Source organism: Coenobita brevimanus, chromosome 21 (genome assembly GCF_032717465.1).
Source record: "Coenobita brevimanus isolate Jiangsu-jjx chromosome 21, ASM3271746v2, whole genome shotgun sequence".
Classification (NCBI taxonomy): Eukaryota; Metazoa; Arthropoda; class Malacostraca; order Decapoda; family Coenobitidae; genus Coenobita; species Coenobita brevimanus.
Genome location: NC_136974.1, coordinates 965,560 through 982,105, shown reverse-complemented (window position 1 = coordinate 982,105; position 16,546 = coordinate 965,560). Strand labels below are relative to the sequence as shown.

General features: G+C 40.8%; 1 protein-coding gene across 3 annotated transcripts in view; it reads right to left on the bottom strand.

Moving 5' to 3' along the window:
- The window catches only part of eIF4B (eukaryotic translation initiation factor 4B), a 54,321-nt gene that overhangs the window by 13,672 nt on the left and 24,103 nt on the right, over window positions 1–16,546 (bottom strand). The window contains exons 6-10 of one of the 3 annotated variants that reach the window (XM_080266682.1): window positions 15,597–15,657; window positions 11,296–11,576; window positions 10,385–10,429; window positions 6,340–6,384; window positions 2,159–2,285 (exon numbers count right to left, since the gene is read on the bottom strand). In XM_080266682.1, the coding sequence (XP_080122808.1) occupies window positions 2,159–2,285; window positions 6,340–6,384; window positions 10,385–10,429; window positions 11,296–11,576; window positions 15,597–15,657 (559 nt within the window). The remainder of the gene's footprint in view (window positions 1–2,158; window positions 2,286–6,339; window positions 6,385–10,384; window positions 10,430–11,295; window positions 11,577–15,596; window positions 15,658–16,546) is intronic. The other 2 variants (XM_080266683.1, XM_080266684.1) reach the window with 2 other exon arrangements.

Below are 16,546 nucleotides of genomic sequence, written 5' to 3'. Positions count from 1 at the left end.
ACTCACTAAACTACCAGGAGCCATAATCAACTTCACAGGTACACTGGTTATGGGACTTTTAACTCTTTTAAGTACTACTGGTGACATCATGGTGATTTCAGAATATTGTCCATTTTCCAATGAAAGCACCCTTTTCATTTGTTATTTTGTGCTTATTTTGTACTTCAAGCAATGAAATTACTTTATCAATCACTGCAAATGCATGAAATTTATAAACACACTCAAAATCATACATTTTATAACATGCACAGCTAAACTGTGCAACTCCAATCCAAAGCAGCAAACTCTTAAAACAGCAACTGCAAATTAATCCATTGGTAGCCTTACAGATTTCTGTAACTTTACCATAGTTACCCCTAAATTGTTTTCTATAATACCAGGACCTTTAATCAGAACAACCTTTGCCTCCTCCTCCATGCAGAAAAGCTGTGTGTAACCCACTCACAGCCAAGCTGGCTGTGGACTGGAGAAAAAAACATACAGTATTGTTTTCACCTGATTCTGTACAGTGACAAATTTTGTAGTTTAATCGTGCCATCTCCAGAAACTTTAACTTAGGGTTTGATGTTCATTTTGTTTCGTTTACAAAGGTTCCACCGTGCTTCCATGCGTTGGCCTTGGTCATCTAATGGCAGCACTCCATGCTACTCGATCTCCAGCAGTCTCCCTATTCAATCCCATATCCCTGAGGTCCCAGGTCTTTTTTGGTCTGCCTCTCACAACCTTATCTCTAATGTTTACAGGTTTCACTTTCCACATGTAATAGTCATCTCCACATGCCCAAACCATCTCAATCTACCACTCCTCATCACAACACCAATGCCTTCCTCTTCCTCCCAACTCTTCAATCATAAACCTGCCCCCCCCCCCCACTTCCATTCAAGGGGACACTGTACATCTACCTAATCATTGTCATTTCTGTATGTCTGAGCCTGTGAATATCCTCTTCCTTTACTGCCCAGGTCTCACTACCATACAGCATTACACTCCTATCACATGCTGCATACAAAGATCCCTTGGCATGAAGGGAGAACCCTCTCAATGTCAGAAGAGGCAACAGCTCCCTGAACTTCTTCCAACCACTCCTCACTCTGGCCACAGAACTAGCTCCTGCCCCACCTCCAACGCATAACATGTCTCCCAAATAACAAAACTCTTCCACACACTCGACTCACTAGCAAGATCAATCCTCCACGTGCTCTCCCCAACAAACAACACACATGAACTCAACATTTTCTTGCAGTCTAAAGGCCGGTTCACACAAGCTAAATCGCGGCCTTTTTTCTCGCCGATTTGCGGGGGAAAAATGCCGATTTTCGGCAATTCTACCGGAAAGGTGTTCACACGTACGGGGACTGAGTGGCAGGAACGCGGCGACAGTGTTTACAAACAAAGATGGACCGCCGTACTAGTACCAGGTGTGCAGCCCTTGCACTTGCACTTTCTCTACTTCAAGATGAGCTGTCACGCATCTGGACTCATCCGTGGCTGTCTAGGAGAAAAAAAGAGAGTGTGTATTACACGCTGGTGAGGGAGCTCAGCTTGGAGGATCCCCAAACTTTAAATGAGTGGACCCGTCTTAACAAGACCCAGTACCACCACTTGCTGGGGCTTGTGACACCCTTCATTGAAAAACAAAATACGCAGATGAGGGAAACTGTGATTGCTGGAGAACGGCAGGCATGATGGATAAACTTGTGTTGGCCACAAGTGATGAAGTCGAAATGGTGGTACTGTCAACACACAAAAATGTCGAATTCGTCTTCGTTCCCAGAGCTTTGCCTTGTTCGGTGCTTCCATTTTAATCGGCCCGGCAACTTTCTCCCGATTCCGGCGAAAAAAGACCGACATGTCGGTCTCTCCATACCGGCGAAAAAAGTTGCCGGAATTTCTACCGGGAAGCAAATTCCGGCAAAAAACTGCCCCTATTTTGCTCGTGTGAACCGGCCTTAATACAATCAAATCTCTTATGCACCCACTTGTCACAAACACTGCACAAGATGGAATTACTTCCCATGCCCTTGTAGCCTTTCCTGAATTGAATAAAAATAATCTGGAGGCAGCAACAATAAACTGCAGAAGACGACAGGCTCTGCAATTCAATGTTATTGAATACTTCAGTTCACTGATATGAGGTGGCTCAATTCTGGTGACTCACTTTGGTCTCTCCCTGGGTGTGTCCTGTCTGCCCCCACCACCTTCCCTGCGCCAAGCGTCCTCTCGGCCCCCGCTGCCACCACCACCACCACGGCGATCATCATCATACCGACCACCTCCATACCGACCTGACAAACATACAATACACTTAAAATGCCTACTTCCAAACTGACCTGCAAACATACAAACCATTTAAAAATCCCAACCTCCATACCAACCTGAACAACATACACTTATTGCCTCTGCCTCTACCACCATATCAATCAAACCATTACACAATGATATTTCTTCCACCAAAGTGACCTGACAACACACAATACACATAAATTCTTTCACACACACTAAGAAAGCACACACCTAATGTATACACACTGGCCACAATTTCTACAGTACACAGGAAAATGCATGGCATAACCTGTGGGTTATGACTGATGTACGTGAAACCCCAGGTTCATCTGAATGCTAGACCCCAGACTGAAGTTGCCCCCCATCCTGTAGTCTTCCATTCCCTTTTCAGGGAACAGGGAAGGTAAGGGGCATTTGCATAAGCAGACACCAAAACTACTCAGCTGTCAGTGTCACCACACAAAGGTGCCCCTCTCCAGCATCTACTGTAAGGAGCAGGAACAATATTGCACATTACTACCTATATTGTGCTTGAGCTGCTGCATACCTCCTCCACACACCAAAATTATCTCAGCACTATCAATCATTTTAACTAATGGTGTTCAGTTCATATTAACTGCTTATTTTCACCCCTCTACAAGCATTACAGTCACGCCTCCCACAACAAGCCAGTTTGGCTGGTTACAAGCTAACTGTCATGGAATATGGCACTATTGATGAAACACAGCCCATGGGAAAAAGAGGAATTTGGTTAGCATCTTCCACAGAGTCATTCCCAGTGACCTCCCAAAGCCTGCCTTAACCATCCCCCCCAAAAAAGTACCAATATTTATAAGGAAGTCTAACAACATACTCATAAACACACTGAACAGTATATTGTAGATTAACTAAATACTGATGGCACTGTAAAGTCAGAATAGGCAGTTGACAAGAGGGAGGAGAGATGAGGCTTACTCTGGGTGATTTAGCTAAGTTTAGGACAGACTTTCTTCCTTTCTACAGTTAAATAAATCATCTGGAGGTTGCAAGAATACATATTTACCAGAAAATTGCTGATATTATGATGTGATGTTAACGTACATAATGCCAACTGCTTGCAAAATTAGTAGCAGTGGATTTTTTTTTTTTTTTTTTTTTTTTTAATGACTTAAGAAAGACAAGCTAATGAAGGACATAACTCCTCCAGTTCAAAAAGTCTCCTAAAAACATTGTGAGCTGTCCAGCAAGCAGCTGCAAGGAATGAACATCCCAATCTGGCATTTGTCGACAGTTTCCGACACATTGTATTTACTTTTGCAACCTCCAGATGATTTTATTCATATATATATATAAACTCCAGTTTGAAAAGTCTGTCTTAAAAACATCAAGAGCTATCCAGCAAGCAGCTGCATGGAACAAGTGTGGGTGAGTGAAGAGGGAAGCCAGTTGAGTCTAGGAGAGATTGCTGCCATGTGTCACGGGACATAAATGTGTGCAATGGCCAGGAAGGCTATATTTGGGTATGTCTGGCATTAGGTCATGCATTATTCACATCATACGAGCATTTTGGAAAAGTTTTGAGCCTGAACAACAGCTGTATGTACTATATATGAATACCATTCTGGAAACATTTATGATGGGAAAGTTGACTGTATTTATCAATATTACACATCCATACCATACCCCTACAACAGCTAGAGTTAATACTAACATTAACCACGATAGTTATAACTAACACTTAATTTACTGTACTTACACTGGTCAAATTCAAGTGACAATACAGTAGTACTGAGCAGTATTACACTGCTTATGCAATAAAGTCCTACTTCAGATCGCCATGCATGACTCTAGGAGGGGCAGGAGGATTAACCTATTTTTTGTGCCCAATATTGTACACAAAACTATACAATTACACATAATTACTACAGAGAATTGAAAAACCTTCATGATGGTACCAACAACTGTGTACAAACTTTATTTCCATTACATAAAATTTTGCCTGCATTTTACAGCTAAATAGGAGGAAGATATAGGCAGTGTGTGAAACAATAAGACAAACTGACCAGGTATTCTGCATCCCGATTTCATCCATATCCGGACGTACCGATGGCTATATTACGTTGGATAATTGAGGGATTACTGTATTATGAAGTTTACAAAAATCAACTACAGCATATAGTATTACCATACCAGCATTAAGTCTGTCGGTCTCTTATACCCTGAATTTATAACTATATATGAATATACTTTCCACCAATAAAATGTAATCCACTATCTTTCCATGGTATCAGTGACATCAAATGATCATTCGTACAGTCTCGTCTGCATTATTTTGTCTATATAAGCTCCTCTTACAAAAATTTTGAAGCTCCTTTACCTAAAATATTATCCGGTTCATATTACACTATGTCAGCTAACAGAACACACACACACACATTCATTCTTATTAATGATGACAAACACTCCCACACAGCATACTATATATGACTAAGTACACCCATAACTACCATAGTAAACAACAAATACCTATTATGTAAAAAAAGACTACCTACAAAACAAAAGAATTAAAAAATTAGGGAGAAGGAAAGAAAGTTAATATTACTGAACCACCCAAACTTTAAGTAACAGATTAATGTATAAAATCATGTACTTAAGAAAGAAGTACACAACTTTGAAGCATTATATGCAGTCTGGTTTTGCTCCTGGAAAATATGAAGATATGAAAAGATTTACTGTATATAAGGAGGTCTGTGATTATAAACTTCTCATTCATGTAAAGCTGGAAAGCAGAGAAACTAGGTCAGCCTGCCATCCACACTGCTTCTGTGGTCTGCTGAGTGATGAAACTTCTTCCTACTATGGGCAGACAATAGCTCGCCATCAAAAATAAATGCTGAAAGCATTGGACACACAGAAGACATACACCACGGACACATCACAATGCACAAAGGAAACACTGATAAAGACACCAGACACACATCTTGTGAAACGAAGAATGCAGCACGGAAGAACAAACAACTCACAAAACAAGACGCACGGCACCATAAGTCCCCATTCTTCCAGTTTACCGTAAGTCTCCATTCTTCCAGTTTTACACGTATGCTGCCTGTTTTACAGTATGCATTCTGATCTCTTCCTAGTATTGTATGAACAATAATTATAAGTGGCATTTCATTCTTTGTAATGCCATGAAAAACAGGGAGGTCAAATCATAGTAACCAAAGAGTACAGTCAGCTGTAAATATTGGACTGTCATAATTCTTCATGTTCATAGCCATTATCATCTAGTCCATTGTATACCATACAGCAACCCCTCACTTTGTGTGTTACTGGTGTGCATAGCAATACTTTCCATGGTGACATCAGTCTATACCCCTTCCCTCAATAACATGGTTCTCCAGCCCCTTAGTTTACTTAGTATGTAGATGTAATGTCTGTATCGGTCCATATTTGGTCTACTGCAGTACCAGACCTTCTCCTCAGAGGAAAACCAATTCCCAGAATAGCTTCTTCATGCTGGCAAAATAAAAATTGAGAAGGGGTACCTGCTGAAAGACTGATGTACCTGGTATGTGAAACTGAACATGTCATATTGGCTATGTTTTTGTTTATGATACTCTGGCCATGTTAGCAGAACTAACAGAATGCACATACTGTACTGTATACACAATCATACAAAAGGACATACTACCAACACCTACTTTTACAGTAAATATCTGCCAAAGCATGGGTCTGAATCCTACACCTGGAGCAAAAGCATCATGACTATGCTACCACCAAACTACTAAGTGCAGTTGCTTGAAGGCAGCACTACACTTGAGTGGATGGTGGGTTCCCCCACCTACCAGGTCCCTAACCTACCAGGCATGGTTGCTATAATGGGGACCTACAATACAGTACTGTCTTTTATGACACATGCCACAGGAAAATGAAGAGAACAATGAACGGCATACAACATACAACTGAGGGACACACATACACATAACATCAAGGAAAGGACAAAGAAAAGATATATGAACAAGAAACAAGCAGAGCCAGTCATGCGTCATCGATGAGAGGTGCAGAGCGGCAGCTTACCTCGATCTCTGTCATAGCCTCTGTCTCCGTACCTGTCCCTGTAGCCTGCAGCATCGGGATGGGGAGAGGGAGAAGAGGTAAAGGCATGGGATCAACAGATTTAAGGATTTAGAAGGATAATATATAGAAGAGAGGAAGATGTTCTTAAGGTAAGGGTGTGGAAGCAAATTGATTCCAGGATTATATATATATATATATATATACACACAGTATATATATATGGTAAGAAACAAGTTGAAAAGGGTGCAGATAAATATGAGCGTAAAAAGATGTAAGAGTATGGGAGTAACAGATTCATGGGTGTTGGAAAAGATTTAATTAATGAAAATATGTCAAAGAAAAGTAAATGAATTTAAGGGAAAAGAAAAATATAAAGGTATGGTGAGATAAGTGTTGCATGAAAAAAAAAAAAAAAAGGGGGGGGGGGGAAATAATCGAGTCATGAGGTAATAGTATCAAAGCAAGATGAAGCATGTCACCCAACCCCCAAAAAAAGGAGGAAAAGGAATATAGGAAGAAGGAAAGGAATTAGGAGAAAAAAAAAAATGGCATTTGAGTATAAACAAATAAGTGAAAGGTAAACAAAGGAGTAATGAAAACATGAAGGTTTCATGATACGGTATATCATGGAGAAGAAAACATAAGCCATGAGTAGGTAGGGTCAGTGCAGGAGGTTGGGCAGGAAGGGAAGGAAATAAATGAAGGTAGAATGATGTGGGGAATGGTGGGTGGGAAAGTGGGAGAGAAGGGTAAAAAGAAAGTTCAGCAAAAATACTGTACTGTCACCTGTACATCAGTAATAAAATATACATATATAGTGTATGCATTCAGACTAATGTAATAAATTATTTTTGAAGACAAATACTTCTATGAAGATAAGGAACACTCAGAGCTCATGAAATACTGTAGTAAATGTAATTAACTCAAAGTGCCTCTCTTCAGTAAATACAGTAATACTAATGACAATCACAGACAATAAAATGTTCTGGCCAATTGGAAGAAATGAATTATGCAGCTGGGAAATTCACATAATTATAACTTACAAGTAATAATTTTCAATATCAAATATAAAACTACCTGTGTACTGTGACTGGGTTACTTTGTTCATCATTAAAATAATACAGTACCAATTCCCTAAGACAATGCTCCCAAATGACTAAATAGCATACTTTCACAGTTATATAGAACAATTCTGAAACCAGGAGCTTTATGCTTTCAATGGCCTACCCAACACTTTACTGCATACTGGGTTGGAGATCTGACTTGTACTTGGGGAAAAAACGAAGTACAGCCAGTGTGCAACATTATTTCTTCTTTTCTACGGTCACTCACTCCATCATCTGAGGAAGAATTGTACAGCTTTGGCTACCCTTCCCTGAGTCTACAAAATGAACACAAGAAAACAATGTGACACAGAAAACATGAATAATAAAGTCTATTAGGCCAAAAAAGACCTGAGACAAGGTCTAGGTGTGTGACCTCAGGGATAAGGGACAGAATGAGGAGGCTGCCAGAGATCGAGCAGCGTGGAAAGCCACCATCAGGCAACCAAGGCCGATGCATGCAAGCATCCTGAAGCCTTTATAAATGACACACACACACACACACACACACACACACACACACACAAACAATGTGTACTGAATATGTACTTGTATATACAAACCCTCCTGGTTGAAACTCAGTAATGAAGCAGAAGGATGGACAGAAGTAATTTGCAGTGTTTAAATGTATGACTGTGATACAGATTTTCATTATTTTAGTTCTAATATTCAGTAATAATGAAACTACTGACTGCTGAATAGAACTGAATGAAGACATCGAAAGGTGAGTGTGCATTTGTGTGAATGAGACTAAATCAAGCTAAGGTTGTAATGGGTGTTGGTCTGGTGTCAAAAACCCTTTTCCCTGTTCCTCGAAAATCTGGGTGTGTCTTACACAGTGCAGCGTCTTATTTGCTGCAAAATACGGTACTCAATGCTTGCAGGTGTCAGCCTTGCTCCCCTTTACATCTCCAATCTGGGGATGCATCCATTTTATTCTTGTTGATTACAATCTTTAACTAGTGGTTGGTGGGGGTGCTCATCATCCACTCACTTGATGTAGTGCTGCTCTTGGATGCTTGCCCTTTCCTCTCTTCCTTCTTTCCACCTTTCCTCTTCTGTCTTTTATTCCTTCATCTGTTCCTCTTCCTTCTCTACAGGTGACTCAGTTACACTGAGTGACAAGTCAAATGGTTTCCTGTACGCCATGAAACCATTTATTATGCTGAATGGTAACCATACAACCAAATTATGGTGCCTGGTGGTTTAGTGGGCAATTAAAGCACTCCAAACAGATTAAGCCAGTGTAGGTTTATATCCAAAGGGTAGATGGGGTATACTGCTCATGTAATGCCACTCAGGGATGAGTGAGGCTGGTCTCTCTAATCTTAATGTCAGGACCAACTTGCCTAAACCTGGGCTCCTACACACCTCATGGGGCAACACTGGATTAGATGATGAATAAATTAAAGAATGAATTAACTACAACGACAATTTTTCAAACTGAAAGGATTAACGAAGGCTATATTGAGCCCCTAACTTAAAATGTCTCTTGGGGCCCCCCCAAAATAATTCTGTCAGAGCAAGGATAACATGATAAATGCATCACTACATTAAGAGGTTAAGCGTCTTTTAGAGCCATATGCTTAGTACTGGGGTCAGTCTTCTATCCAGCAGGAAAAAGAAGTCTCATCCAGTATTACTGCCAGCATTCTAGCTCTATTTCCCACTAAAACTTGACGTGAGAAGCTTGTGCAAATGGAGATATGGCAACAGAAATCTAAAATATGACTTGTAACAGTGAGAGTCAGCTAACACTTTGTGTGCCTGTGACCGAAGGCTTAATTCTGTGTCCATGAATGTGGTTCTGTAGTTACCAAAGTTGTACACATATCATTATTAGGACAGCAGCACCTAGGATTAATAGTAGCCAACCACCTAATACCGGATAACCACCTGCAATCTACTTGCATACAGGCAATTCACATCCACCAATTTTTCTAACACATTATAGGCAGCTACTATCAAAGTAATATTTAAGAAATTCACTTGGATTTAATTCTGCCACCCTTTGCTCTATGTTCCTCTCCTACTGTGGGGACCCCCTGGATGGTTACATACCAAATTGTTTCCCCAGCTGGAGACTTGTTAAAAACTGATGAAACAAAAATGTCAAGAATGTAGTATAAAACAATTACAATGTGCTCACGCAACTACATATCACGTATGCAGTAAAGTGTCACTGTGAACAGTTAACAGAAACATGAAGTACATAAGTAGCCAAGGCCAAAGACTAAACACTATTAACCCTTAAATGGCCGCCGACATCGAAGGACACCCTTCCATACGCGTTCTGGAGGCATCGAATTAGTGTGATTTATAAAAAACTGGAAATGATTATGGGAAGGTAACAAAGGTCAGTGGTAAGTTTACACCAACCTACTCTACCATCCCAAAGACTCGGCAGTCAGTTCATCTCGCATGTTATCGCCCATTGGTTTACAAGTTATTATAGAGTGCAAAGTCTTTTTATGCATTATTCCACAAATCATAGGATGGGTTTAAACATACACTGCTAGGTGTGCCAATTGATTCTCTTCACATCTGTATTAAAAAGGAGGGGGGAAGGGGGCAGGGCCAGCCTGTGGTTCACACGAATTTATTACCTAATGGCCATTGAGGGGTTAATTTACTATCCAGTATCACTTAAATTTTTGCAAAAATATATTAATTAACAAACTTGCTAATCAGTGAAACCCATGAATAAACTTGCGGATAAGTGTAACCCAATCACATTTTTCATTCTGCATTTGTCCTAAAACAATGTTAGCAACTATGCAGGTGAAACTGATGGTGATGGTAACACGGTCTACAGGTGTATTGGGGAATCAGCAGCAGGGTGGGTGTTGTGGCCTCTACCAGCACCTGAATATCCACCCTACACATCCCCTGCTGAGCCTCACACCAGGGAGAAAGCTACGCCATGGGTTCACTTTAGTTACCTCGATCTCTGTCATAACCTCGGTCACCATAGCGATCCCGGAACCCTGCAACACAACACAACACTCCGCTTTCTCTTGGCTCTACAATAGAACCCATTACTGCAATACATTACACTACCTCTAAAGTATTATATTGTTGCTGTAAACAATCTGGTTAAAAGAGGAATCTAGCAATACAAGTACTTCCAATATGAAAGTAAAATGTAATAAACTTTTTTATTCCAATGACAGAAACCAGTTGTCTACAGAACCCAGATAGAGACAGAACTCTCTATATTCACATGATCTGTGGTTGAGAATTCATTATTCATAGCAACCATCAACAATCCATTCACGCTCAGAAGTACAAAATATGGAGGCATCTGGTAAAAGTATGGAATACAAATCTTTCCTTTAACTGACCACAGACATAAAAACTTTATCCCTACACATTACTGTTCCAGTGCAACATTAAATCAATTTCCTCGGATATCAATGAAGAATGAAAATGACACAATAATTCCATGAAGTGCATCAACAGAATTCTAACAGGATTTCTTATTACCCTCAACCTTACTCTGTGTTTTCTGACAACAGTCCTACAAAATGAAAACAGTTTCACTGAGTAACTGTGAAATAAAGCATCAATTACAATAAAGTGTTTATTGTACTGGCAGGTTTCCACACATCTAACACTGGCTGGCAGCTCCTCTATACACACTGAAGCCATGTTTTACAAGTTCTGCATGGCACCTGAGCTGGGGAACACTTTTTTATCAATGAAGAAGTGGCCCTCCACCAATGCTTCATGTAGCTTATGGTTACCGGTGTGGAAAGCTTTTCAGGTGTATGGTATGAAGTGCATGTGAAAATTCTCACAGTGGAGGTGAAATTAGATTAGAGAAATGGTGAACTTTTAAAATAAACCTTACCTCGATCTCTGTCACCATAGCCCCGATCTCTGTCGCCGTAGCCTCGGTCTCTGTCGCCATAGCCTCGATCTCTGTCGCCATAGCCCCGATCTCTGTCACCATAGCCCCGATCTCTATCACCAAAGCCCCGATCTCTGTCTCCATAACCCCGATCTCTGTCTCCATAGCCTCGATCCCTGTCGCCATAGCCTCGGTCTCTATCACCAAAGCCTCGGTCTCTATCGCCATAGCCACGATCACGATCACCATAACCCCGATCTCTGTCACCAAAGCCTCCTCGCCTGTAAAGTAAGCATACTGTATGACTAGCCATTCAGATAAACCCTCTGTTAACATGGGCTCACTGAAGGACAGGGTTTTAAAAATAATTCTCCACGTAGGGCAGCAAAGTATAAATCAACACAGAACACATGCCATCATAAATGAAAGTACAATCAATCCCTGGATAACACACAGTTGAGTAAAGCATTTTTGTACTTACACAGTCAGCATAATGTGACAAGTAATAATCAACACAGAAAATCTCGAGCTTACGCAGGAGTGTCAGCTGGCCTGGTGACACAATTTGAAAGTAACACGCAGTGGCGTCATCTGCCAGACTCACCATGATTGGCCAGCTTACATCCAGGTACATTCACCTCCGACAATGAGGTCAAATCTGTTGTTTCAGCCCTGGACTTCAAAGGACTTGACTTAGACATTGGAGAAGGAAGTGCAGGAGCAGCAACATCTCAACAATGACAAAAACAACATTGCGGGTGAGGAGCAGGGGGAGAGTGCTGCGGAAGTACGCATCAACAACACACAGGTACCTAACTTTTGTTACTGTTAATGCTATTTTAATACCATTCACGTTCTTAATTACGATAGTTGTATCTCTTTCAGTGTTTTACCTGATGGCGGGTATAAGCTAGGGGTAATTTATGTGGGGTATGGTGGTAAGAAGAGGTAAAAGCGAAAGTTTTGGGAAGTCGCCGGACTAAATTGTACCATTATATATGCAAACATATTGTTTAAATAACGCTTGTTTGAGTACCACGATCCTCGTCTGGTCCACATCATCCATGGTACTCGATGACTGACCGTAAGATACAAAGACAAAAAGGCAATGAAAATGAAGAATGACGGTACAGAATGTAACTGGAGAGCGTCGTTAATCGTGGACACAAAAATCTGGAGGTTCTTTATTCAAGACTTCCTTTACAGGATGCAACATCAAACAAAACTCTGACAAATACTTTTACTGTACAGAAAAACAGGAAAATACATGACAAAACCTTTTCAAAATAAGTACTGTGGTTCCACTTTATTCATTGCTACACTATGTGCAATTTCTGTTATCTGCAGGTTAACAAACCGTCGCAAACACTGGGCACTTGTTTAAGGTGTATTTGGAGATGATTTATATAACTATCCGTGTTGTTAAATCATCTCAAAACACATTTTAAACAAGCATCATGTAGATTTTAATGTCTGATGATGTATTTGGGTGCTGAAAAGGGTTTTTGGGCAATCACATAGCTAGCTAAATTAGGAATGCAAGAACCATTCTTGAGGTAGTGCCAATTAATGTACTCCTGGGTTCTGTCATTCAGGTGGGTATGTGTTATGCATCCTCCATGGACATAGATGGATCATTGTATGATGATAATTTTTAATATAATATGCTATGAGAAACAACCGAGACTGCAGAATGACAGCCAGTACTTAGTATGTACACTATCATACTAGACATTGCATAACACTTACATTAGTGCTGATTATCATGAAAAGAGTAAGAATAATGAGTGCTGTTGACATCCTGAAAAGAAATGATTAACTGAAAGTGTGTGAAAGGTCAATGACGGCAGAAAGACCTTCAGAGGAAAGAAGGTAGTCAGTGCCTGAAGACAAAATGACTATTATGGCCAAAAGAGTAAGATATGAATGTCTGAAGGGCATGATAACACAATGTAGCCTGATGGGCAAGAACAATACATGGAGGCCTTAAGGGCACCCACTGCCTGAAGGGCATTAGGGTCTGGAGGGTAAGATCTTATTCAGCACTGTTCATACCATAACTCTGATTTAGTGTCTTTGGGATCCTTAATCAAAACTTAATACAGGGTATGTATTGTACTTGCGAATCCCATATACTGTATATTTCTTAACACCATACAATACGTGGTTGGACAAGAGGCCCACCAAGACATAAAGTAACTTGGTGGTGGGATGAGGGCGTAGAAGCTGCAGTTAAGGAGAAAAGAAGGCTTTTCCAAGAATGGAAGAAGGGTAGTAGCAAGGAGGAATACTTGGCTGCCAAGCGAAAGGCTAGAAGAGAGGTATATAGGGCGAAGGCTGAGTCACAGAGACTTTTACTTGATAACCTAAATCATGGGGAAAGGAAAAATATGATATTTAAGGTAGCAAATCAGATAAAGAGGGACAATTGGGATATTATAGGTGAGCACTGTGTGAAGAATGATGAAGAAAGGGTAGTGGTGAACAGTGAGGATATTAAAGATGCATGGAGAAAGCATTATAGCCAGTTGTTGAATGAGGCGTTTGACTGGGACAGTGAAGGTTTGGAGCCAGAAGATCCAATGTTTGGCCCTTGGCCTTTGACTGATGCTGCTACTGTGAGTGAGGCAATAGGCAGGATGAAGGTGGGCAAGGCAGCAGGTGTGTCAGGGTTGACTCCCAAAATGTTGAAGGCCACAGGATATAGGGGTGAGGGTAGTCACTGACCTGATAAATATGATTATTTATGAGTGTGTTGTCCCAGATGATGGCTGAAGAGTAAATGTGTATAAAGGGAAGAGTGATGCTCTGGAAAGAGGAAATTATTGAGGTATAAAGCTTTTAGATCAGATAATGAAGGTAATGGAGAGAGTTTTATAAGGTATGATTAGAGAAAGAATGAATATTGATGAGATGCAGTTTCGGTTTATGCCAGGTAGGGGGACCACTGATGCCATATTCATTGTTCGAAAGTTTCAGGGAAAATATATTGGTAAGAAAAGGGGTCTGTATTTTGTTTCTGTTGATTTGGAAAAGGACTTTGACAGAGTCCCTAGAGAGGTGGTGAAGTGGGCAATGAAAAAGCTTGGCTTGGAGGAGTGGCTGGTTAGGGTGGTTATGGCTAAGTATGCGGGTGCTTGCACCCACGTAAGAGTGAATGGAGATTTGAGTGATGAGTTTTCCATGAACATTGGTGTGCATCTGGGGTCAGTTTTGAGTCCCATGTTGTTTATCACAGTACCTGAAGCCCTCTCATGTGACTTCAGAAACGGACTCCTGTGGGAGATGTTGTATGCTGATAATTTCATGTTGATTGCAGAGAACGAAAGGGAGGCGGAGGAAAGATTTAGGAAGTGGAGAGATGGTATGGGGCACAAGGGCTTGAGGGTAAATGCAGATAAAACAAAAGTGATGATATCTACAGTAGGGTTGGTGGTGGTACTGTCAAAGACGAGGGAGAGTGGCCATGTGCAGTTTGCCACAAGGGCGTGGGAAGTAATTCCATCTTGTGCGGTGTTTGTGATAAATGGGTGCACAAGAGATGTAGTGGTATCAGGTAGACTGCGAGTTAATGCTGATTTTATGTGTACAGCGTGTCAGGGGGAGCAGGTGGAGATTGTCAGGCGTGAAAGGATTGAACTTATTGATGAATCTCTTGAGTGTGTGGAAGAGTTTTGTTATTTGGGAGACATGTTGTGTGCTCAAGGTGGGGCTGGAGCTAGCTCTGTGGCTAGGGTGAGAAGTGGTTGGAAGAAGTTCAGGGAGCTGTTGCCTCTCCTGACATTGAGAGGACTCTCCCTACATCCTAAGGGGTCTTTGTATGCAGCATGTGTTAGGAGTGTAATGCTGTATGGTAGTGAGACCTGGGCAGTAAAGGAGGAGGATATTCAGAGGCTCAGACATACAGAAATGACAATGATTAGGTGGATGTGTAGTGTGTCCCTGCGTGCAAGGTCTGGAGGGGCTGGGTTTATGATGGAAGAGTTGAGAGGTAAGATGGGACTGGAGTGTATTGGTGTTGTGATGAGGAGAGGTAGATTGAGATGGTTTGGGCATGTGGAGAGGATGGGGGATGATAATTGGGTGAGGAAGGTGAAAAGTGTTAATATTGGTGGTGGGGTTATCAGGGGCAGGCCGAGAAAGACATGGGACGAGGTCACTAAGTGTGACCTCAGGGTCAAGGGACTGAACAGAGAGGCTGCAACAGATTGTGCAGCATGGAGAGCCACCATCAGGCGACCAAGGCCGACGCATGCAAGCATGTTGGACCCTTTAAAAACGAAACGAAACGAATCACTCACCCATCATCATACCGGTCCCTGTCAAAGCCACCACGGCCAGGACTCCTGTCATCTCTTCCACCTGCAATACAGTATGTGCAAGTGTTAATAAACAGTATGAGATGAGAAGTCATCTTTTTACAAGAAGAATATGGATTTTATCATCTTTTGCACAATATGTCTCAACATGCAAAGTGACATTATGGTTAGATAAATCACTGATAAAACAATATTGCATAATACAACATAGTTACAGTAAACTGTAACTTCCAGTAAAGTTCTATATCCTTCACTATACTGTGCCTAAAAAGAAACTGCTGAATTATTACCTTCTGAATAAATTTAAATACTGTACATGCCGGCACTTGTTAAAAACACTACTACTTTATTCGTAGTAGTATTTTTAACAAGTATCAACATGAATGTCTTCACCCTAGATTTTATCATCTTTGTACTGCATGTTTCAACGTGCAATACAGTATCGAAAGAAATAGCAGTACAGTACTGTACTGTTCAAAATACTTTCTAAACACTAAAATGTGTGAAAATTATAAAAAAGAAAAATATATACTGTATGAAAAACCTAGGTTTTACCCATGTTCCATCCTGGAAATATACTGACAATGCTGCAAAAAAAAAAAAAAGTGTATGGGTGGGGGGGGGGAGAGGTTACCAGCTCCAATAGCTATGACTGTTGCATTATTGTACATCATACAATTTTTGTTGCTGGTATTAAGGCTGCTTTAAGTAACTAGTATGTTATGAATGGCTGGGTAAAGACGTGGATTAAAGCCATATCTTGCAACAGTGTCTGTCAGCAAGTAGCTGGTCTAATACAGTGCAGACAGAAGTACTGTAAATGGTAAGTGTAAATTATTGTTTTTAATCTTGTGTTACTGTACACTGTATGATATGCTGCAAGTACTGTGTTGCTTTAGATGCTTACTGACTGTTACAATAACATGAACAGG